This window comes from Acanthochromis polyacanthus, chromosome 8 (assembly GCF_021347895.1).
Source record: "Acanthochromis polyacanthus isolate Apoly-LR-REF ecotype Palm Island chromosome 8, KAUST_Apoly_ChrSc, whole genome shotgun sequence".
Taxonomy (NCBI): Eukaryota; Metazoa; Chordata; class Actinopteri; family Pomacentridae; genus Acanthochromis; species Acanthochromis polyacanthus.
The window spans coordinates 19808675-19833246 of NC_067120.1; the positions used below are offsets into that span (position 1 = coordinate 19808675).

Consider the following 24572-nt stretch of genomic DNA (forward strand, 5'->3'; position numbering starts at 1 on the left):
TCAAAACAAGGACAAATAGTAGTTAACTGTAACTGTAGTTCTCCGAAAGCACAACAAATAGAACAATGGCGGCTCTGTTATGTGGCTCTGCATGGTTATGCGGCTCCACATGGTGAATTTGTATGGCTGATGGCGATATGTGAGTGGAGAAGACTCACATATCACTGGATGAGGACATTTTTTCGGACTGCTGAGAAGTGCCTACCCTGGAGTAGGTACTTTTTCTCCTCTGATAGAGGTTCTATGAGGCCAGTTAATTCTGTCAAAATGCATTCAAAGGTTCAGGCTGCCCTAAAACAGTGTGCTAGCTCCTGCAGTGGAAAACAGCCTCATGCTAACCTGCTATGTTCCCCCATTTATAGTCTTTGTGCCAAGCTAAGCTAACCAATATGAGGCTGTGGTATCTACCATGAAGACATGAAAGTGACACTGTTACCTAACCCTCATCAAGAATGTATTTCCCAAATACACACACACACACACACACACACACACACATATATATATATATATATATATATGTATACTGTACAAATTCCAAGTGTTGTCTGTTTAATGCATAGACTGTATATAAGTCTATGGTTTAATGTTAAGCTAGTGCAGCAGGGGCCAGTTGGCTTAACTTAGCTTAGCATAAAGACAAAAAGGTGATAATTGTTAAAATAAAAAAGGTGATTTTTCTTTTAAAATGTAACATCAATAGCACCTCCAAAATTTTTAATGTTAGTAGGTCTCGCTTCTGCTGAAAAGTGAGGGGGAAAAACTCTTTTTAGGACTATTTTTCAGCTGAGAGTATCAAAATGCTAAAGTCTCTGCTGCTCTACACAACTATAAACCTAATGCTAACCTGGACATTTCCACCAAATTATTTCTGTGCTTTGGATTTTGTGGAAGAAAAACAAACTAATAAGCAATGTATTAAACTATCTGGTTAACTTTAGGGGTTCTTGTAGGTTGTCATCTTTGGCCAGAGATGCCCTGGCTGTCTGGTGTCGTTATGCTAATGTTAGCTAAGCTAACCAGCTGCTAGCTTCATATTTAAGCTAGTTGTGCTGAAAAATGTTGGCAGTATCAAGCTTGACAAGTCTCAGAAACTGATTATTAATATTTCTTAGAGGTTCCAACTTTTGCTTCAAGATAAGTGCAATAAAGCTTTCCTCCTCAGCAGATAAACTTGAAAACAGTCTTAACTCTGCAAGTAATGTTAGCTAATTTGCCGACATAATTAGCACAGTTGGTCCAGTAAATTACCAATTAGCCAAACACACATTCAAGGGAACTTCAATGCAACAGTACCAGTAAATGTAAGTGATTTTATGTTAATAATTCAGCCACCCTCATGTGTTTCAGAGCCCTCGTGGCTCCAGATGCTAACTGAGACTCAAAATGGTGATTTTCCTGTTTGGTTTCCTATTTTTATGAATGAAGGCGGAGGTCAGTGAGCCTTTGTCGTGTTCTGCTCCTAGCCACCAGGGGGTACAGCAACATGCAAAAAGAAAGCTCACAGTCTGCCTCATTGTTCAGGGCTGTGTGTCACTCTCTCACAGCATAAAGGCGACGTTCAGCGCTAAAAACTTGCGATTCATGGCATGGAGGAGCCGGCGGGCAGCTGCAGACTCTGATGTGTGTCAGGTCATCTGGAAGAGCTGCAGATCAGGGTCTGAGCCCAGTGACCATCGAGCTGAAGCAAAACCTCGTCTCGCTGCTCGAGTGTAGTCCTCTTTTTTCCTCTTCCCTGCCTTATTTTTCTTCTCCTCGGTGAAATCTGACACATCAGCGGCGTTTCGCTCCCAGTTCGGATGGCAGATTCGTGATAATTGACCTGCGTGCTTCGCAGTCAAACAGTGTCAAGAGAAAAGAAACACTGAGCTCAAACTGCAGCGTTTCAGATGCTTTCAACTTTGAGCCAGAGGGACAACCCCTAAACCCCGTTTTTACACGAGGGACAGACACACAGACATCTCCGTCATCTCCCACTTCATGAAAAGGACGCGTTTGGCGAAAAGGTGATCAGAGAGCTGACGGGAATCATGGCAGCTACTTTATCGGCGGAGGAAGAGCAGGTAGGCCTTAAGAGTCAACGCTAACACTTCTTCGTGTCTGATTTTTGGCCCAAATGTTTCGGGTCTGTACCTGCAGGTATTTTTTTGCCGCTGCTGCCTGTGCGCACCGCAGCGCCTGGCGACGGCAGTGCGCAATGGAGAATCTGTTGCGAAATGGTCCCGATTTCAGAGCGGAAATATTGTATCGATTTCTGGCGTATTATTGCTCTGGTTGCATCAGTGTCAGTTCCTCCCCAGCGGCTGAAGCTGATGTGTTGCGACACAGGCCGAGCTCGCCTCTGTCAGCCGCCACAGATGTAAAAGGCTCATTTCCAGTCTCGAGTTACACACCATGATATTACCGGGAAAGCTTGAGGAGGCAGAGTTGGAAACGCTTCCACATTTGGGTCATTCACAAATGTGGGCTTTACAGTATAAACTTGGCTCGGGCTGGGCTGCAGAGCCCTGGTAGGTATGTGCCAATTGGAGACTGTGAATCTCATAATGCAGATACATTCACATATTTATGATCAAGGTTTAGAGATACATCTTATCTCAGTCTTTATATTTTTAAAGCTTTATGTGAAATATTTCTGTAAGCCAGAACTTAGTTTTGACAAGTTGTCCCTTGATCAGATCCCTGTAGAAATTAGATTTTGTTTAAAAAAAAAAAAAAAGCAGACTAAATAAGTAGTCACACCACTTGGCTCTCTGTTTTAGATAAAATTCCAACAGCAGCACCCTAGTATTAGGTAATTTTAAGCCTGGTGAACTCAAAGCCTAAATAACTGAGCGTTTATTCTGGGATTGAATGAGCCCTAGATAATTAGAGCAGAAAGAATTAGTTGATTAATCAGATGTTGTTTGGTTGCTCTTGTTCTCAACATCCTCTAGTCTCTGGCTTCTCAGCTGGAAAGGTTTGCTGACATTTGGACTGCTGTTCACACAAAACAAGCACTTTTAATAGTTTACCTCATGCTTGAATAAATCAGGATGCTTTTCACAATATCCTGATTTTTTTTTTTCTGGTGAGAGTAATAGCAGAATATTTAGTATTGGAAAATAAAAGTTGCAACCCTGCTTAATATATATTTAATTGCAGTCAAAACTAATTCAGTCTACTACAACAGCTGTGCAATATATCCTGCCTTCCTGAAGGCTATACTGTTGGGATTGTCTTCAAAGTGTTTATGTGGCAGCTGTTTGTATTAATGTCAAATTGTATTGTTAGACTCAGAGGTGCTTGTAGTTGAACCTGACAGATAAATTTGCCTGAATAATATATTAACTAGTAAGCTCTGGACAGGTTTTGAAACAGTGCCGCCATTTTTTAGTTTGACAAATTTAGGGGAACATTGGCTATATTAATGTTCTAGGCTACATTAGAAATGGTTAGCTGATCTCGAACATTAGTATGAATAGTTTCTATTTTTTTTCCACCTCATTTAGGATATTTTAAGAACTGAGAACAATATAATGCAATGCAATGAAACAGCACCACAAACTGCAGCCTCTAAATTTAAATAAATATTAGTCTAAAACATTCATTTAGGAGTTAAGAGACTTTCTATTTGACTGCATTAGCCACGTGCACATATCAAACTGGTAACTGAATGTCAGCTACAGCGTTTGGAGCGTCTAGTTTAAATATAATCAATCAGTGCTATAGTGGGATTAACCATATGAAATCCAGCACTCGCAAAGTGAAACGGTTACAGAGGTGGAATAACGTCTTTAGCTTTTCATATCTTGGTCTTGTCGGTGCTGGTCGTGCCCGTGCCTTCTCTTCCTGCTGACTCCTCTCATCATCTGGCCAGCAGAAAGCTCCTTATCTGCCTACTCCATTTCCTGTGTGAGCCAGGGCCCCTGCTAGGGTACCGGACGCCCTCATTACATCTACAGCCGTGTGTGTGTGTGTCAGGGTAGCTCTCTCGGGAGTATACAATGGTGTAGTGGAACTTCACTCTAAGGGCAGCTGTTAAAAGTATTTCCACTAGACTCTGAGGGGGAAGGGGGAGTTTATGAGTTGCAGAGTGCGTGTGTCTATCATGTGCTTTAGAGAAAGTGTGTGTGTGTGTGTGTGTTGACTCCCAGGAAGCAGCAGAGAGAGAGAAAGTGGGGAATAGGGAGATAGTGACGTTATTGACTTCCTGTTTTGGTATTGACTCGTGCCAAATGGGACTCAGTGAAGTGAAGCGAAGCTGCTTGGCAACAGCAGCCTTACATTTGTAAATAGATTAGCATGGCATCTGAAATCAAATAGATTCCAGGAAAGAAAACGTCAAAGGCAGTCTTGGATCCTTTCGCAACATAACAATGAAAACCATGCATTGTTTGAAGGATCAAAGTGTAATCATGACACTACTTACCTAATCCTTCTACAGAATTTCCTTCAGCTGAGACATTAATACAGTCACCATTTACTGTATGACTCTGTCTGACTAGACTGTGAATACAGTGGACAATAGTATTAGTACAGGATCAGTATTAATGTCGGAGACATTAATGGCAAATCCTTACAACAAAGAACTATGATGGTAGTAAGTAAAACAAAAGAATTTTTTTTTGTTACCAGAACTATAGCACTGACACACCTAAATGAAACTCAGCAGCTAATAAAAAATTTACCACATTTGACAAGTCAAAATAACATGTCCTCATGCTTCTGGAATAGTTTGAGTGGCGGGACAAGGAGGAAAGCCCAAACCTCATGATTAGTGGACAACTAACTCTACTACCAGGGCCACAGCTGCCACTAAATGCTAACAGGTTTGACGGAAGGTATCACGCAGAGCTGCCATGATTAGTTAAAGGATGCGTAAATGAATGGAAAAATATTGATTACTTGTTTGGTGTGAGCTGTTTTTCTCTATTTTATTCATAAAGATGCCTATCCTACCTCATAAAAACTCACCACTGTTTATCAAAGTTACATATTTAAAAGTTGTTGTTTTTAAATGAAAGTAATTTGTTAGCCATAACTCTTTAACAGTTGTTCCCTTGAAAATGCATAGGTCTATGAAGTCCCCATCGAGCCTACATATGAAACCCTGGATTTCTGAGACTGTCTATGGTCTGTCATTGCAGTTTCAAGGTGAAAACACTTGTGCATGGCTTTAACTCTTTATTTCAATCATGATATATCTTCCAGCTTGTAAAAAAAACAAACAAACAAAAAAAACACCATATAGGCATATCTGCAAACTTGATTTTCAGTAGAGAAGATCTTCCACCGTGTACCACTTTAACTAATTTAATAATATAACACAGCATTTCCAGCTTTCTTTCCTGTTAAGAGATTTTGGTCCCATCACCAACATATATGGTCTGCGAGAGTTTTTGAAACTTTAAGACAGCATGCAAAAAATAATGTCTATTTTTTGCTAGTTCAAGTGAATATCTTTATCATCCTTTGGATCAGATAAAACGAACCATTTGCAGATTTCGCCTTGCACACTAGAAAATGTCACAGACAGATATTTTATCAACAAAACGACTGGTTTAGATAATAATAGTGTGTTGCCATAAAGTAGTCCTCATTGATTTGCAGAATCATAACTCTAGAGATGTTAAAATGGGAGCTGTCCATGTGAACACTGTAGCAAAGTCTCTAATAGTCGACAAGTCATGGTATATATCGTGATATGACCCAGTTTAAAATATGCATTGCTATAAGTGTTTCAGAATCAGATAACACTTTGTGCAGTCATGGTTAGCAACATGATAAATGTGGTCTGTTGCAAGCTTCCAATGTATCAGCGCTGTGGGCAGTTGTGGCAGAAGGAGGCTGAGCAGAAGATGGTGGGTTGGAGCTCAGCATCAAGGGTGTAGGTGGCAAAAATTTGCACGGATAATACATATTGAGCGGCAGGAAACGGAGATGTACAGGATTATATTTAGAGACCACAGAATATAGTATTACACATCTGAACGATCTATTGAAATGCTAGGGTTATGTTTTTAATCAAATTGTGAGTCTCATAAAGTAGCTATCAGGAATACTGTCGATTTAAAGCGTGATAATGAACACTCAGCTCTGTTGTACATTTACAGGTTGTCTCGCCACATAAACCTAAAATACTGTCTGTTAGAATCACAGTCCTTTCTAGCTCTCCATTAAGTTCATTGCCAAGCAAACAGTAAAGGGTTCCAGCTTCTCGCTTTTCAGCGAGGTTTGTAGATTTTCATTGTCTTGCATTACAGTGAATTGAATATCTTTGGATTTCCGCCTTTTTGTGGGCAAAAAGGCTTATTGAAGACAACACAGAGGGAAATTATGATGGATGGACCATTTCTTTGGCAATACTTCCAGCTAATTATATCCTCAAAGCAATGTGGCACATCATAAAGGGATGGAAACGGTGTTCGGGGGACACTACACCTGCCTGGAATGATGCAGAAATAATGATGATTCATTACTGTCTGTAATCTCTGTTAACTGCACGCTGCAGAGTGAAGCACCAATTACCCCTGCCTGTTATTGCATAGGATTTTTATATTGCTAGTAAATGAGTGAATAAGAGAGTGATTTCTGGCAGAGCCCCTGTCTGCCCATAGCAGCACTTTTCTGAGATGGTTTCCTGTAGCTGGGAGTCCTCTGATGCAGCATTAAACATTTGTGTACCTGTGGATAACGGGGAGGTAAGAACCGACCTCAACTTCATCCATTAACTCCCAGCACAGCAGGTCCCTACCACAGTGAATCCAATCAATTAGTTATTGGCAGTCATTGTCAACACCGCTACTGACCAACCCTGACAGCAAACAGGATTATGTAATGTCAGCTGTGTTTTAGAAGGCCAGAAACGGCCTGCTTCAAATGTCTAACTCGGCATTCAGGATGACTTGTGACCAGATACTTGCGCAAACCTCTTAGCCTATTTAGATTCACATCAGGCAGCATAAACTAGAATTGAGTGCTTTTTTAAATGCATAATCACTAAGTTCAAGAAGAAAGTCTCCAGCCATTTCAGAACTGGAGCAAGTCAGGCAAATATTTATGCATCCTCCAGGAATGGAATAAGTCACTCCTCCGCAGTGAGTCTTCCACCGCGGTCCGGTGTGCTATCATGAAAACAAACTGGTTCATCCTCAAATTCCACCCTGGCGGATATGGCCCCTAGTGCAGAAAAACCAAACAAGACGGGCTTCTACAGGAACAGAGGGTCACTGCCTGGAGTTGGCAGGCAGTCCTTAAAAGGCTAAGAGAGAAAGAGCAGCTGTCAGACCATTGAAATTTTGGAAACCTGAGTGTACCTGACAGCAGTCTGACAGGAAGTTGTCTTTGGCCAACACCAAAGGATTAACACGTCACAGTTCAACAACAAAGAGCAGACGGCCCGCATTAAAAGGAACGTGTGGCTTGCTTGTTAAGAGGGAGGTATTTTTCTTGTGGCGAAGTGTAATCTAATTCCCTTTAGTAAATACCCTAGAAATTATACCTACTTGACAGATTCACAAAGTTTTGTAACACTCAAAAGAAAACCCGACTTCCCTAGTCTTTTACCGTTTCATCAAATGTTTGTTTTTGGTTTTTTTTTGTAGGGGAGGGTAGTTTTACTAAAGTTTCTGTATTGAGTTTGTATATGTAACCAAATAATCTAAACTCAGAGGTCCTTTTCGTAGCTTCTGGGGGGTTTATCTGCATACCACAGTTTTCTTTAGTGAATGGAGCTGTCTGAGATGCCTTCATGTGACCGTATTCCTGAAAAGCAGGCCCACTGGACTTAAGAGACACCTGCAGACACAATACCATAGTGGCACACTTCCTCGGGACCTATTTTGTTACAGTAAGGCAACAGGTTTTCACAGCCAAATACTGTAGGTCATTCTAGGATCTTGTACTGTTCATTGTTCAGTTTTGAGGTCAGATTTATGATTAAATAAGTCGCTGTTTCCCACCAAAACTGTGTAAGCTCTTGTACTTACTCTTTAACGCAGGGAAAAGCTGAGAATTCAGTCACCCCCCTTGCACGTTTTCCCCATGAGAGTCGGATATTAACCGACCTCGGCCCTGTCAGGTGCAATCATCCCTCATCCCTTGCATGCTAAGGCATCTGAACAGAGCAGAAGCTGCGGGCCCTGCTGTCCCTGAAAGCACTGGCTTTCCTGAAGAGAGACAGTGGCATCCTGTCTTTAGGCTCAGAGCTCGTCAGTGATCGTTTTGTATTCCTAAAGAGACGTGGATTCCCAGAACTTGACTTCCTGTCTCCCATGCATGCCCCACCGCTGCTGTGCCTGACCAGAGAAGCGGAACCCTGTGTTTAAAGTGCGAGCTTTCATTGCCTCCTCTGTCGCCTTTTGAGGATTCACTTGGTGCTGACTCGCTAACTCTGCGGGTGCTGAGGGTGGGAGAGTGTGGGGGCCTGAGGGAGTGTATAATCAGCGTAGAGTGGCAGGAAGCCCCTGAATGACTTCTGGCTAAACGCACAAGTTATTTGTAAGATGGGTGGAAGGCCTTCGTGGTAAACATATTTTCTAATTTTGAAGTGCAACGTGTATTCGAGCCACTTTTAATGTTTAAAAAAAGACCTAAAACTAACTCATTTTCTAAAAGAAGGTCAACTTTTGCTCTAATTGTCATTCCATAAAGTTATGAGAATATTTTCAAATAAACACTGGATCTCATGACTACTTCGATGTGAAAGGTATCACATGTGATAAACCCACAATGAACTATCATGAGTCTGCAGTTCCCTTCAGCTCTATGGAGTCTTTATGGAGTTCACTTTATTGTTTTGGCTTTTGGGCCCACAACTTTACTGTTCTGGCTCTCTTTCACTACTCATAGCGTCATTTTTTTGGCCACAGCAGGCCAGTGTTTTTCAATGAGTTCTAAATGTCAGTGCTGTACCTGCTCAGTACAAAACAACCCACAATGTTAACAGCTAGATAGTGAAAATAGTGGAGCATTTGGCAGCCGAATAACCAGATGTTTCCCTGCAGGGTTCCTAGAGAATACAAAAGGGGAGAAAATATTGGGCACTTCTGCCACATAATCACCAGTAATCATAACGTCAGTCATCGTTTTTAGCTATTTTCCATTTTTGCTTCCCTCTTCTGTGGTTCTTTCCTGTGGTCGTAGTCAGATTTCACAAGAAACTAAAAAGCATCTTCACCTGAAACATGTCCCATTCACATGTATGAGATTTACTTGATGGCTGATAATTCACCCTCCTCTTGGTGAACACTCATCCCAAAACCTAGGTCTGGTTTTCTAACAAAGCAAACCTGCCTTTTAATTTCATTGCCATCAGTGGCATCATTTCACCGAGCTGATGAAGAACTGCTTTATTGGTTTATATCTCAGCACTTGAGTGGCTTTACTGCCAAGTACTATTAAAAGTCTGTGTGTGCAGCCCTGTCATTATAGCAGCTTCATGTCATAAACACTAGTTTAGCAGGATTCCATCTTCTTCCCCTCTCGTGCTTTAAACTGCAGGTTTTATTTCACTGAACAAAAGTCCCTTTCACCTACCTACTGTCGTTTATCTTCATCACTACTCAGTTTTACTTGTTCTTTTTTTGCTCAACCATGCTCTGGAATTTTTTTTGTTCTTGTTTGGCCTCCACAAAATGCCCAAACATTTCCCAAGATAGCTGCAGTTAACATACAAGATGAACCAGCAAAAACTGAGGAATAACTTGTGCAAAACTAATTGTTTTGGCTACAGTCAGTTTATTTGGCACCTTGCTTTGTCATTACATTTTTTTCTGCACCACTCATCATGACTCGTTGTCCAGGCTGTACTGAAGTGTACGCGGCACCAACACGGACGTCCTACCAGGCCACGAAATTGCGTCAAATATTCTGTGAGGCCGTAGATAGCACTTCCTCTGAGGATGTATCAAGTTTAAAGCCCAGTTTCACTTCCTTCCTATGTGACCCCTTCGATTACAAAGTTTGTGACAACATCTGTGTCTGTTTCAGGCTACCAGGCAGTTTCTGGAGGAAATCAACAAGTGGACCAGTCAGCATGGGGTGTCACCATTGTCCAGGGAATTGGCTGTCAAGTTCCTCATGGCTCGCAAGTTTGACGTCCTCCGAGCCATCGAGCTGTTCCACAGTTACAGGGTAAGACAGCGCCACTGTTGAATGATGTACCTGGAAACGGCTGAACAACTTTCCAACGTTACAGTTTTGATACTATTTGATATTAGGTGTTTTGTGCGAGCTTTAATTAGCTGATCTCACTTAGCCACCTCATTATTATTGTGTTGTAGGAGGAAAAAAAACACTTGTTTTATTTCTTTAAACCAATCACAGTCATCATAGGCAGGGCTAAGCAAAGATTGCTGCTTTGGTGTTCTCTCAAAATAGTGCCTGGAATCTTTTTGGTGGAACATCTGCATTCAGAGAGGCAAGAACTTAATTTTAAAGAACCCTCATGGTAGGTTGCTGCCTGGAGGTTGTTGTTGTGGTTTTCTGTAGTAAAGGGGATTTTAAAAACAGCGATGTGCAGATTGCTGAAGGGGAAAAGAAAGCCAAGTGAAATGTGCGGCCAACTGCAGGCTTAGACCCACAGTCTACATTCACTGAGTCAGGCTATAGACCAGCTAACAAACATAAGCAAACGCGAAGTGTTTTACCTTTTAATAAAAACTAGAAGTATAACCAAATGACTTTATTGGTGTTTATTTTCCAGTCTCCATTCAGTGTTTTTTGAATGTAACCAATATCATTTGTTGTTTGTCAGTATAAGACTACACGGCCTTTATTTAATAGCAACCTAAAGAACTGGACATAAACTCAACACATTTCAGTGGTGCTGTAGGATTAATGCCCAGCAATATTGCAGGATATAAGTAAGTGTATAAATCATACATGCTAATTATCCTATAGATGAAATCATTTCTCTATCGGTTATGTACTGTATGTTAGCTATGTTAGCACCGTCACTGCAGACAGGTGTTTCTCTGCTGCTCCTGTACGTTTGTCAGCTCTGCTTCAGGTCATCAGCGGCTGACGGGAGACAGTGATGACAGTAATAACACGTGCTTCAGCTTCTGTCTGCCACTGCTAACCGGATCACAAAGCTGCTTGCTTTATTGTTGTTGGCCACTTCGAAAGCTATAACGGAGCCAGAAAAGGCAAATGAGATTTAGAGAAGAAATAGTTTGCAATGAGCTGACTCATCTCTGGCGAAAACATAGTTTCCAGTTTTTAGTAACCTAAATTTAGAAATGTATGCACATCATCAGTGTAAACACTCCATTTCGTCTTTAATCTACACCCACATTGGAGCAGTCTTTCTTGTTGTTCAGTATGTCAGCCCGTATGTCCACAGAACTTGTTTTTAGCTTAGTGTTTGGACAATTATGACATGACTGCAACCTTTGTGACACGATGGCTGATTATGTGTTCTATAGGAAATAAGATTACTTGGGACAGCAGCACATACACAATGTTCCACTTCAGGGTAGTTTTATCACATCTCCGCGTTGAATGCAAATCAGTTAAATTTCCTTTTCAAAAATAGAAGACGAAATAAACAGGTTAATGAGAGTGGAGAGTTTCCAGCATACAAACAGAATTGTAACACAAGGCCTTTTTCATAAAACATATTTCTTCAGAGGCTGTAGCCAAGCGAGAGATCGCCTGAGCAGATGCATCAAAAACCTCGGGCCAGACACGCACACGCTTACACACACCGACTCACACACTGAATTATACACAGGGGGATATTTCAAGAAGCAGTACGCAGGCTTTTTCAGCCTTTTAGAGAGCTTGTAGCTTATCACGAAATAAGCGTTATGTTGTGTTCAGAAAAAAAATTTACTGGCTGGTACGGCTGAGGTTGCGAAGTCGGTCCAAAGGAGGAACATGAAGTTTCACATGCTGGGTTTACATGCTCAAACAATATCACCACTTTACAGCATAACAGATCAACAATAGCTATGCATCTCAAATGAACATTGCTGATCTTCTGCTTTTTATACTTCCTGTTTGTTTGCTGTGCTCTTAGCCACCTCCCTGGGGAGAAACTCAGTGAGAAATGGGGCCCAAGTTTGAAACGCCGTACATCTATAGTGGCTGGATGTATAAGTGGCTTTATAGATACAGCTATAGGGGACGCTGGAAGGCCACCTGGCTGCGAGGCCACAGCTGAAAACAAGTAGAGTGGAGTTTAAGGACTGAAGGGCAGCACATAATCTAGTGCAACGGAGAAAAGATGTCTGTTCACTACCCATTATTACCATCAAACCGGAAAATGATGATGATGAAGATGAAACCTCCTGGGCAGGAGAAGTGGATCAGACTGCAGGTCTTCCTAATGATCTGAAAATAACATCTTGATAACATAATCAAGACCTCCTTCTCTCAGTCAGTAATGACTACCAGGGAGTTGAAGATAAAAATCTCATTTTGGCCCTAAATGGTCTATCCTGCTGTAAATTTCATTCTGTCCAAATTTGAACACGCAAAATGGGATTTATCTGCTCGGATCTGCTCTAGTTTATCCAACCAGCAAACGGAAAGTTCCCAGACGTCTCGCACAGACTGTAATGACCTGAATAGCTCTGAGACGTGGCAGGATTTTTACCACTTACCTTTTAGTAAAGTCACTTCAATCATCAAGGTAGGTTCTTATTTCAGCAATGGATAGTTGGCCTGCGTAAACACGACTCATTCATGAATGCCTTGAATGTGACTTTGAGAGGGATTAGTCTCCCCTGCTGTGTCACAGTTCGTTTAACTCTGTCTGATGCTGTGTCAGCACCAGGACAGAGGCTGGGGACAAGCAATTTGTCAGAACAAACTAAGGGGGGAAAGTTTCCAGTGAGTTTGGTTGGAGGGGCTGAGAAACGGGAAAGGCTGGTACTCAGACTGAGGTGGTGTTAGGTATTGCACCATCTACTGCTGTGTGAGTAGTTCAAGCTGAGACTGTAGTCTTAATGCATTGCACTTTGATAAATCCATTAAAGGTAGAGTGTGCAGTTCTGGAAGATTGTAGGTACTCGCTCTCACTGCCCCTTTTCCCCTCCATCTTCCTTTACCCTCTCTTTGCTGCTGCCTGGTCCACAGACATGTACTTAGCTCCCGTTCACCCAGATTTGTTTTCAGCACACACAAATACAGTCCTGATTTGTAATGCTAGTGAATTTTGACATACAAAATCAAACAACTGTCTAGGGCTGGCTCGAATAGTGGTTTCTGGCCTCCGAATATTCGGGCCCTATTAAAGACGAATACCCGAATATTCGTTCCGCCCCGATGTGTGCCGAAGGCAGAGGGAAGACGGTAACGCCGCATATTCTTTCCGCCCCATCCGACCCGGGGGGGGTATTCGGAATTCGAAATTACTCCTCCCAAGCTTGTCCTTACACGCTTACTTGAATAACTCCCACACAGCCTCTGAGGGTTAAAAATAAGGAATGGAAACATACAGAGAGGGGTCCTCCTGGCAGGAAAGTCGGCCAGGTGATCCTCTATTGTTCACAGAGAGGAATTTACCTCAAAGTGACGGTCTGTTGTAGTTCCTCCACTGCCTGCCTTCACCTGCTGTGATCTGTTTTCTGCAGGAAACACGTCTTAAAGAAGGAATTGTCAGACTCCAGCCTCAGGAGGAGCCTCTGCGTTCAGAGCTGCTCAGTGGAAAGTTCACCGTGTTGGTAAGACTGCCCTTTAAAACTCCTCTACATTTAGGCTTCCTTAAATGGAAAAGTCCAGCCTAATCTTGCACAACAATTAAAGGATAAGACAGATGATATTCTACAATTTCCTTGTTATAAACAAACCCAGAGCCAACGCTAAATTAATCCCACCTTAAGTATTGTCTCGATATCCAAAGCCTGATATATATTGCTCCACTGTGTCAGTGAGCCCAGTTGTTGCTTAGAAACTGTGTGTTTCTTTATTATGATGAATATGGCACATTGTCTTATCATATATAATCACTAGAGAGCAAAATGTGTATTAATCTGCTGCTGAAAATAGTCCACACTGAATTTTGTGCATTTACTAAAAACTATGATGCCCTGCTTCTTTAGGAAATTATTCAAAGGTGTTGGGTCACAGTGTCGCAAACGTAGTGAGGAAGTCACCAAATAGTATTGCAACAGATATTGTTTGTGTTTTTTTTTTTTTTTTTCCCCAGAGAATTGTGGACAAGAAACTAGAACGACAGCCGCCTTATCAATGACCTCAAATAATGTCTTCTTTTTTTTTTTATCTAAGTTTGTGCGTAGTTCTTGTATGCAGTGCAGTTCAGTCTTTTCTGACGACGTATAAAGCTAAACGTTTTTCAGTTCAGAATAGAATTACTTGGGCTGTGACACTAAACACTCTGTGAGATTGCTTTTTGGGCTATCAGATCAATCACTTACTTAATGACTTCAGCTGATAATGAGATCATGTTTTATTGAAAGGACGGATTAAGGCAAACAAACTGAAAGCAAGCCTTCCTAATGATGCATTTAAATTCCTTTCAGGGCACAAGCTATCGATTGATTGATGCTCCAAGTGGATTTCCTGTGCCAGATAAATTTAGCCTTTTGTAAGCCAAATCGCAGCCATAAAAGATGCCACCTTCCAGCACACACACACACACTCCCACTTTCCTGCGTTTCCCTTCTTCCTTCCTCACTGACGTGCCACAGTGGCATTGATGCTGCACATCCTCTTGTCTGACGTCGGAGCTCTCCAGCCTCAGCAGCGGGCTTCATATCCTGTCTGATGTATTTTTAGCCCTCATGTCAGAGAATACAGGCTTATTTACTTACAAAAGGACAGATCCGGAGTATCTCTGGTCAGCGGCTTCGTTCAAGTAAAGAGACTTCTCATGGCACCCGCAGTCTCTACGCTGCTCAGCGTTGGCATGGAAAAAGTGCTCTGAGTCTCTTTTATGAAAAAAAGAAAGAAAGAAAGAAAGCACTCCAAGGGCTGCAGCATCATTATTGACAACAATTGTTCCTCCTGCTACAATGCTGACAGCCCTCTTTGAGTTGGCAGCCTGCCAGCCACCAGCATGTGAACTCAAGTGCCCCCCTGTGGTCACAGTTTGTACTTCATTTTTGTAAAGCTTCCATTTGGGTGTCGTACTGAAAGCCAGTAAATTCCTTCAAGTACGAGTTATTCGTGCATCTGAGGATTTACGATTATTGCTGTTTAAACTGCAGAAAATATGAAAAAGGGACCATACATAGTTTACTGTTCTCACTGTATAGTAAGGAGCTCATTTTGTGCTATCTTGCTCATGAATCCAGGTGTGAGTAATGGGGATTTAACACAGTACTGAGGCTCCAGCACCCCCCACGACCCTAGTGAGGATAAAGCGGTGTATAGAGAATGGATGGATGATATGCATTTCTCAGTTCAGTGTAGGATGGCAGTGAAACTGAAATAAATTCCCGTGCCTGTGTTGAATGCCAAGGTAATCTGTTGATACTGTGGGTTTTCAGAGCGTACGAGACCCTTCAGGTGCCTCCATTGCCTTGTACACAGCCAAACTTCATCACCCCAACAAGACAGGCAACCACGTGGTGCTTCAGGCTCTCTTCTACCTCCTGGATCGGGCCGTGGAAAGGTGAAGCAGTAAAGCAGTTACATTTTGGCACTTTAGTTGCCCTGGAATATTATTGTGTCCTCTAGCATTGGAGTCTGGCACAGCATGTTGTTTCAACTAGAAAGCTTACCAAATAAATCACCCAATTTTTCCCATGTACTTTTCCTTCTGGGAATCCTATAAATGTAATACCAAATTTGTCCATTCAGAGAGGGTTTGCTCTGTTTTCAGTGGCAGCTGTGCTGTATTTAAAGTCTACAGTTTGAAATATTGCTGTCTCTGATGTGTTGAAAAGTTGTTTTTTTGACACAAGTTTCTGTTTGTTCCTCAGCTTTGAGACCCAGAGGAATGGCTTGGTATTCATCTACGACATGGCAGGCTCCAACTACACAAACTTTGAGCTGGACCTGAGCAAAAAGATCCTCAACTTGCTAAAGGTTGAAATTCCAGTGTTTGTATTTTAAATTTGCACAGTAAATGTTCATGTACAGAAAAAGCCAAACGAGGACGAGCATCTCAGACAATAAGACCCATGATTCACACCATTCAATGTAAACTTTATGGAAAGACTGATATATCTTGAAGGGAAGTCGGATGTATTTTCTGTCTCTGTTGAAAATGATTCGCTCCTTTCCAGGGTCAGGCTAATGCTCAGCAGCTGAGTTGTGTCCTTCATCTTGCGAAGAAGTTGTTTGATTTAAGTGAGGTTGATGTCTTTACAGGATTTCAATGCCTGTCCAAGGGGCAAAATGAATGGCTTATAAAATGGGTTGACAAGCTGAAGAGTTATTTTATACATGCATCAAAACCGGTGCTTTTATTTGGCAGCGACCTGCACTTTAAATGGTAAATGGTTGTATTTATTATAGCGCTTTTATCCAAAGCGCTTTACATGATACTTCACATTCACCCATTCACACACTGATGGTGGAAGCTGCCATGCAAGGTGCTAACCGCGGCCCACCAGGAGCAATTAGGGGTTCGGTGTCTTGCTCAGGGACACCTCAACATGCCGAGGATCAAACCGGCAACCTTCCAGTTACAAGACAGCCACTCTACCCACTGAGCCATGCCGCCCCATATTAGTGAGTTATGCTTTAGGAATACAGTAGTATGTCCGCTGAGGTGGATAGCACAGACACTAACTGCAGCAATGGCATGTACTGTGTGCCCACATATTGATCTAAAAATTGGCTGGAGCAGCCAAGTTGTCTTCAGTCACATTCAGTTAATATATAAATCCAGAGGTAGCGCAGGATAAAGTGTGGAAAGGGGGGAAGTAAGCTTTTGAGACAGTCTGTATTGTGTTTTGCCTGAAACATCTTATTGTTCATTTTAAATATTTAAAAAAAAAAAATGTGCACCTACATACCGAGATCATGTATTTGAAACAAAGAATGAACAGTTTATTACAAGGTGTGCTGTCTCTCTCCACCAGGGGGCGTTCCCTGCCAGGCTGAAGAAAGTGTTGATCGTCGGGGCCCCAGTTTGGTTTCGAGTGCCCTACAATCTGCTCAGCCTGCTGCTCAAGGAGAAACTTAGGGAGAGGGTAAATGTTCATTTTCTAACGCTTCTCACACACCAGCTCTTCAGCTCCAGGTTTATATCGGTACGATTAACAAAAGTGCTTTTTAGATTTCTTGGAATGGTAAGTGAGCAAGTGATTCAGTGTCTCTGACTGTCACAAGTGATCATTTGATTAGGGGCTTATCCATCCTGCTGCCTCATGCATGTCTGGGATGTTAATGCATGAATCACACGAGTCGATCAGTCTGCCACATTACTGCCTTTGAATAATTTTATTAGTATGGATTTCTTTAGAGACTGCACCACCTGATGGTTCTCAAGATTATTGGTTCAGTCCAAACTAAGAGTAGCACACTACATGCATATTATTTTTGTCATGAAAACGTTCATGTTTAAAAAAATCTTCTTGTTTAAATAGCTCTATGTTAAGCATAATCCAGAGCACGGGCGTCAAACATGCGGCCCACGGGCCAAAATCAGCCCACCAGAGGGTCCTATCCAGCCTTTGTAAAGAGTAAAAATGACAGAAGATATTAACTGCAAATTGTAAATTTGTAAAACCATAAATTTCAAATCATTTCTAGACCATGATGTTGTTTTGATCAGAAGGTAAAATACTAGATTGTTCTTTTGTCAGTTTGTGTCTCATTTTAGTAATATTTTGTCTTGTTTCTGTAGTTCTTTTTTGTCTGACTTTTTCATTTGTCATGTTTGTCATTTTGTTTCTCCTTTTTTGTCAGTTTGTGTTTTGCTTTATTTGTAGTTTTTTGTCTTTTTGTGCATTTTTTTTGTCTCACTTGTTTGTTTTTTGTCGCTTTGTCTCGTTTTTGTAATCATCTTGTTTTTGTTGTTTTGTGTCTCATTGTGTAATATTTGTAAGTTGTAATGTGTAAAAGACAAACTGAGGCATAATGTTTTTGAAACTGAATTTACTTTTCTTATGAAATTCCAGGTTGTTCATAATGTTTTGTAAAAAGATAAATCTTTCAGTGTGAACATTTTTGCACTAAAACAAAGGAAAAAATGTGGAGTTGTTGTTATTTATCGGTTATTATGCTGTAATTTTACTGGTCCAGCCCACTTGAGATCAAATTGGGTTGAGTGTGGTCCCTGAACTAGAATGAGTTTCACAAGGTTTCTGCCTTTACTGAGCCCAGTCGTTCTCTCTCTTCTACCTCCAGGTTCAGATGGTGAAAATGGCAGAGCTGCGCCAACACCTCCCCAGAGACTGCCTCCCACAGCACCTTGGTGGCCTGCTGCCTCTGGACGCTTACAGCTGGAACCAGCAGCTGCTGGTGGGCCAGAATGGCAGAGTAGACCCTGTGGATGAGTTAGTGGGAATCCCCATAGAGGATGCCTCCATTCACGTCCCTGGACCTGAGTCCATGCGCCCGCAGGAGCTGCTGACGCACCTGGGCAGGGTACAGCGCTCAGGCATCCATCAGGAGTACGAGGAGCTGCGCAGAGAAACACCGCCTGGAACCTTCCACTGTGCACAGTGAGTTCACAGCAGCCAACACACACTCAGCGTTCACTTATATGGTCTAGTGCAGTCCAACAGAACCGCTCGGCCATAAAGTCTGCTTTTATGATGCCTGTAATCTTTTTATGCAGTATGTGCAATATTTATTCTGCTCCTGTCATGTATGTGAGTGGGTAAATTAGAAACCTCTCATGTATTTTAGTCCACACCAACACTTCCTTCAACTGTAACCTCAACAGGAAACATGTAACAGAATCTACACGTTTCAACAGTGTCTACAAAAGGCGAAAACTGTAAACTTAGTAAAAATTTATGATTTTGTTCTTTTAGAGTTCTGTATTTTTATTTTACATGTTACATCATTTAAGTAAGAAATTTATTACATATCATTGAAGCTCCCACTTTTGGCTCTCTTGCCATTCAAGAAGAGACCTCTTTATAAGGACTTTCTCTGTAGTTGGTATTTTAACCCCTTGACGCCTATTGTCGCGAATTCGCAGCATCCCATTTTCATTCAGACTGGAGCTGAGATGGCGTACTCATTCCCCCCATTGCTGGTTTGTGCATATTCAATATTTTGTGATTTTATTTTTTTTTCAATGAATTCTTTGCAGACTGCCGTAGTAATAGACATCAGTAGTAACCTTTGCTTTTAATTTGTCAACAGAGCAGTCTACAATCAGGAGAGAAATCGCTATGGAGACGTGCTGTGCCTTGATCAAACCAGAGTTCGTTTGAAACCCAGAAGGAACGAGGTAACTGCTTTTTAAAATGTGCATATAACAGGTGTCACTCATATCAGAAGAAAAACACTGCCAGATTCATTCATGATACATCTCAGCTGCCAAGAAATATGCCAAGCTTCAAAATTCTGAAAGGCTGCCACACTGCCTGGTGGCAGTCCAGCATCAGAGTAACCAAAGCACTTCAGTTCTGTTGCATTTATTCTGACAGTCAATTAATGCTCCATTAACCCTTATGGACAAAGGAGGTTTACAGTCTCACTCAGGTCATAGCATACTTTTTTTTTTTTTTTTTTTTTTTTTTATTTCTTCGTCTGACTTGATGTACCTCAAATATGTAAGAGTTCCTTTCACCTTTGTGACAGAGCCTTGTTGTCTCTTACAGAGATCAGACTACATCAATGCAAGTTTCATGGACGGCTACAAACAGAAGAATGCTTATATTGGTACTCAAGGTATGACAGCTGTTGTTCGTTTGGTTAATTTTCCTCAATTTCTCAAGAATATTAAAGATAATAATTGGCCCAACTGCACACTGACATAGACTGCTATTTTGTTATTCATATTTAATCAGTACTCCGGCTTCCTCCCACAGTCCAAAAAATACTCTGAGGTTAACTGATAACTCTAAATTGCCCATAGATGTGAATGTGAGTGTGAATGTTTGTATATGTAGCCCTGCGGCAGGCTAGCGACCTGTCCAGGGTGTCCCCTGCCTTCATCCTAAGTCAGCTGGGATAGACTCCAGCCCCTCGTGACCCTAGTGAGGACTAAGCAGTGTATAGATATTTAATCAGCTGTTGGTGATGCAGGGTCACCCTCAGTCATGTCAGTTCATTGGCACTTGACTACTTTTCAAATACATATTGTGTGATTACAGAGCACCCTTTTGAATATTTACGTTTGAAACCCCCATTCAAACAGATCCAAGCTATACAAATGGTTTCTGCTGTGAGTAGCTGCTATTGTGTCCAGTTCTTACAAGGTACAGGGTCGAACTGTCCTGTTAAAACTGTTGAGAACGTCAGCATTTAGGTTAGCTGTTAGGCAGAGGTTTAACTGAGACTCGATGAATTTGTCATTTGTTGAAGATTTGTACAGAAACTTTCTGAAATTGACAGACTGTAAATGAAAAGTAAAGTAAGTATTTGTTAGTGTAGTTCATAAGGTCACTGCTCCATGCAGACCAGTAGATGTACCTCAATACACAGCCCAGTGACTGAATTTATTAAAGTAATTTTAATTTACTTTGAATGTCTTTGTACGGTTTAGGACCACTGGAAAGGACCTATGGTGATTTCTGGAGAATGGTCTGGGAACAAAACGTCCTTGTTATCGTCATGACGACAAGGTAATTTGAGCAAAAAAGTAAAAAAAAAAAGTAAAAAGCTCCAGTAAATAAAAAAAGCTCCAGTGTCTCCTTTTTGTCAGACAACATTAATTGTATCAACTTCATCCCGTCCCTGTGCTACAGGACAGATGAGGGCAGTCGGAGGAAGTGTGGTCAGTACTGGCCTCTGGAGGAAGGCGGGCAGGAGGTCTACGGTCATATGGCAGTGGTGAACCAAAGGGTGGACCACCACACCCACTACAACCACACCACCCTGGAGCTGCACAACACTGAGGTACACACATTGAGACCAGTTTCCCTTCATTCATCTCTGGCTTTCTTGTCACCATGAGATTATGATAAAAGCTGAGGGAGAGTCCGGTTCGTAGTTGCTTCTGGCCAAAAAATATTTCCAGTACATAACTTCATGTGAAACGTTTACATTTCTGTGTGTAGATTAAACAAAGGTAATGTTCAGAGTGAGCTTTGGTAAAGTTGGTCATGTCTCCGGGCCTCCAATCTTTTGATGCTGAGCAATGTCTTGCATTGGATGACTGAGTAGAGCAGCTGTGATATAGGGTTTTCAGTACACAAAGCCTGTGGACAGAGGGATTCACAATATTATCATGATATCAAAGAAGAAAAAGCAGAAGCAGAAAGAAGACAAAGAAAAAAGAACAACAAATCGATCTTTTACTTTATTATGTTTATGTCAAAGGAATTGCAGTCAAAATACGTGTAGGGAGGTTAAGAGAAACAGCTATTCTGTATGCTGTTTTAATGTTTGAGCTAAACTACACAGTTACGGGTGCTGGATTATTTATATTTGTATTATTAGGAAGTTATTATGATTGAACCACTCCAGCTTCATATCTACATTATAGAGGTAAAAAGTATTACTGATCCCCTCATCTCACGATCAGCAAGAAAGCAAATGTTGCTCTATTCCATTATCGATGCATCTGAACCAGAATTTAAATCAGAATGTATTTAAATGTCAAACTGTTTTTTTTTTTCTACACACCCAGACATGTGAACAGAGACAAGTGAGTCATTTCCAGTACCTCAGCTGGCCTGACTACGGCGTTCCCACCTCAGCAGTGACTCTCATCGACTTCCTGGGAGCTGTGAAGCGACAACAGAGAAAGACGGTGAAGGCTTTGGGGCTGCAGTGGACGGGCCACCCACTGGGACCTCCGATGGTGGTCCACTGCAGCGCAGGGATTGGGAGAACAGGTGAGCTACAGAAATTATTTTTCTCCAAAACCGTGACGACTGACTATTTAGCATTCCCCCAGTCGTCTTCAAAGAATTATTTTGCGAAACACACCCACCCGCTGTTAACATTTCTTCAGTGTGGTTGACAGAGAGGGTGCAGATGTCTCTCCTAACCCGCTCTGTTGTTGTCAGGTACCTTCTGTGCCCTGGACATCTGTCTGTCCCAGCTACAGGACGTTGGCTCACTTAATGTGTGCCAGACGGTGCGTCGCATGAGAACACAGAGGGCCTTCAGCATTCAAACCCCGGACCAGTACTACTTCTGCTACAATGCCATTTTGGAGCACGCTCAAAGGCAGGGCCTGCTCCCAGCCAATCAGTGAGCTTCAGCCTCGACTTCCCAAACCAATCTCCATGAGCCGTATTATTCCGGCAGTCAGTTTGTTAAACCCAAGCCCGTGTTGTGTGACCAATTAGTCCAGGAAAGTAACTTCCTCTCAGAAGCTGTCTTTTGAAGCTAGGGCCATTCTTTACTAGCAGACCAAGACAAGACGGTGAGGTTAAAAGGCTCGATTGCCAACATGATGTATTAATGTGATAACATTCTGGCTGCCAACAATGTGACGTTTTGTTTTTGACGAACATATCTCCGAAAATGTGTGGTAAGAGTGAACAAACTGCTCTGGTGTCGTGCGGTTTTGTTGTGCGTGGTCGGGCACGTTGGGTGAAGTAATGTTGGTTAACTTCTCATTTATTTATTTGTCACCGGTGGTTCAGGGACCTGAAAGGAGTAATTCACCCCATAATGCGTTTGTCAGCCGGTAGTATATCCCTTAACTGCTAGAATGAATATGGCTGTCATAGTCCTAAAAAGCTGTTACATTTCCTGTAACTGCTGCTGTAATCAAGTGTTTCACGGCCAAATAAATGTCACCAAGGCTTAATTGCATCCTGTGCAGGAAATTCTATTCATTTCTTCTCACAACAAGATATGGAGAGGGTTTCCTTTTGTGGTGAAACATTCCTCGAAACCATTTCTGTTCCAAATACGGAGCCTGATCTCCACTGTCGTGCAACAATAATGGGGTAACTTCAGTAAATTCTGCATTCACCACAGTGCATTTTTAGCTCCTGTCTAAATGTCCCATAGATGGTACGAGCTAGTTTTGTATAGTCTCACGAGTGTCATACTGAACACAAGGAGGGAAAACTACAATCTGTTCCCCCAAACCAACGTAGTTTGAAAGTATTTTTGCCAAGAAGTTGTTGAGGTTGCCTTCTTGTTTGCCTGAGCAGCAGTCAGGAGGTTAAAGCACATCACAATTCTCAGCCTGTCAACTGTGTTCACCCATTAAATTCCTGTCTATGTGAGTTCTTCTTTATCATTTTGTTTTCCCAAATGAGTCCACTAACACCCAAGATTTTCCATCTCGACAGAATTTTGAGCTTCTCCAGCCGCCTTTGCTCACTGTGCCGCCATGCTTTAGTGACTGTGGGAATGTACTGCTAAACTCCCCACGTGCGCACACACACTTGTTTAGAGTAGTCCATGCTGCAGTGACTATGCCCCTGAAGCAGGCATGTGTTAAAGTCATCAGTTAAGACCTCATGAGTAGTGCAATACTTTTTTTTTCTTTTCGTTTTTACACAGATCACGTCGTAGCACTTTGAAATAACCGTTCCCAATGTGCTCTGAGATTGTGGCGATAGGATGGGGGGGACAAATAAAACGTAATAGTAACTCTGTAGGTCTACATGTGACGCTGGGAGAACTTGATTGTTATTGTAAATTTAGTGATGCTTAAATATAAAACATCTTGTGACATTTACTGTAAACATCTGCATAGAGCTTTATTGGGACAAATCAAGAGGACTTTACAGGGAAACCGGTAATTGATGATAGAATAGTCGAATGAACAAGCACAAATGTGTGCCTCCACCCTATAAAGTCCCTCCTGGGCACTTGAGAGTCAGAAAAATCGAAGTATATTTTCATTATTATTGTGTTTTAGTTCTACAGACTGTGGTTGTAATCAGTGCTTTCATCTGCTCCCAGTATCTTGCCATTATTATAGAGTACATGTACAAAAACTGTCTGTGTGTCATATGTTGTTGCCGGGTGAAAAAAAACAAAACAAAGCAAAAAGAAATGTGTCCTTTGCTACAGAATTCATATTGAATTTGCTTGTAGTGAAGCATTTTTTTTAAGTCTGCCATCGTCATATACTCTGATTTTAGAATTATTTTTCCTTTCAATGACGGACGCAGAATGTGCTCTATTTTATTTTTCTATTATATTCAACAACTGTTTTCATACGATTACCCAGGATTATACAGTTATCTACATTAATTTTATATTTGTTCTGTTATAACCTATTACTTTATCATTCATATAACTATTGATTCAAGCTATACTGTATTAAATACAAACTGCGTCAACGTGCACGTTTGTAAAGTTGTCTTTCTTGGGATAACAGGGTGACTGAGAACGGTCCTGAAGTTCCTCATTCACAGTGAAGAGGTTGTTGGTTATGATGTTTTGTGGGTGTCAAACACATTCATAGTCTTGTACACTATTGTACATTTAAACTTCTAAAAGTGAAACTGCAAAAAGATTAACCAAAGAACAGATGATATAAATCATATGAAATAGAAAGGCAGTGATTAATTGAGTAGTTGCCCACTATTACATTTATCTAACTAGGTTTTTTTGATGACCTATTA

At 41.5% G+C, this 24572-nt stretch overlaps 1 protein-coding gene across 1 annotated transcript; it reads left to right on the plus strand.

The window, feature by feature from the left end:
- The first annotated feature begins 1466 nt into the window (after window positions 1-1466).
- Window positions 1467-24291, plus strand: ptpn9a (protein tyrosine phosphatase non-receptor type 9a). Its single transcript, XM_022204874.2, has 13 exons — window positions 1467-2063; window positions 9973-10116; window positions 13566-13655; window positions 15444-15568; window positions 15879-15984; window positions 16986-17096; window positions 18256-18572; window positions 19225-19312; window positions 19686-19755; window positions 20573-20651; window positions 20775-20925; window positions 21659-21866; window positions 22041-24291. The coding sequence occupies exons 1-13, from the start codon at window positions 2031-2033 to the stop codon at window positions 22229-22231; spliced, it is 1713 nt and encodes a 570-aa protein (XP_022060566.1). The 5' UTR covers window positions 1467-2030; the 3' UTR covers window positions 22232-24291.
- Window positions 24292-24572: the final 281 nt, after the last annotated feature.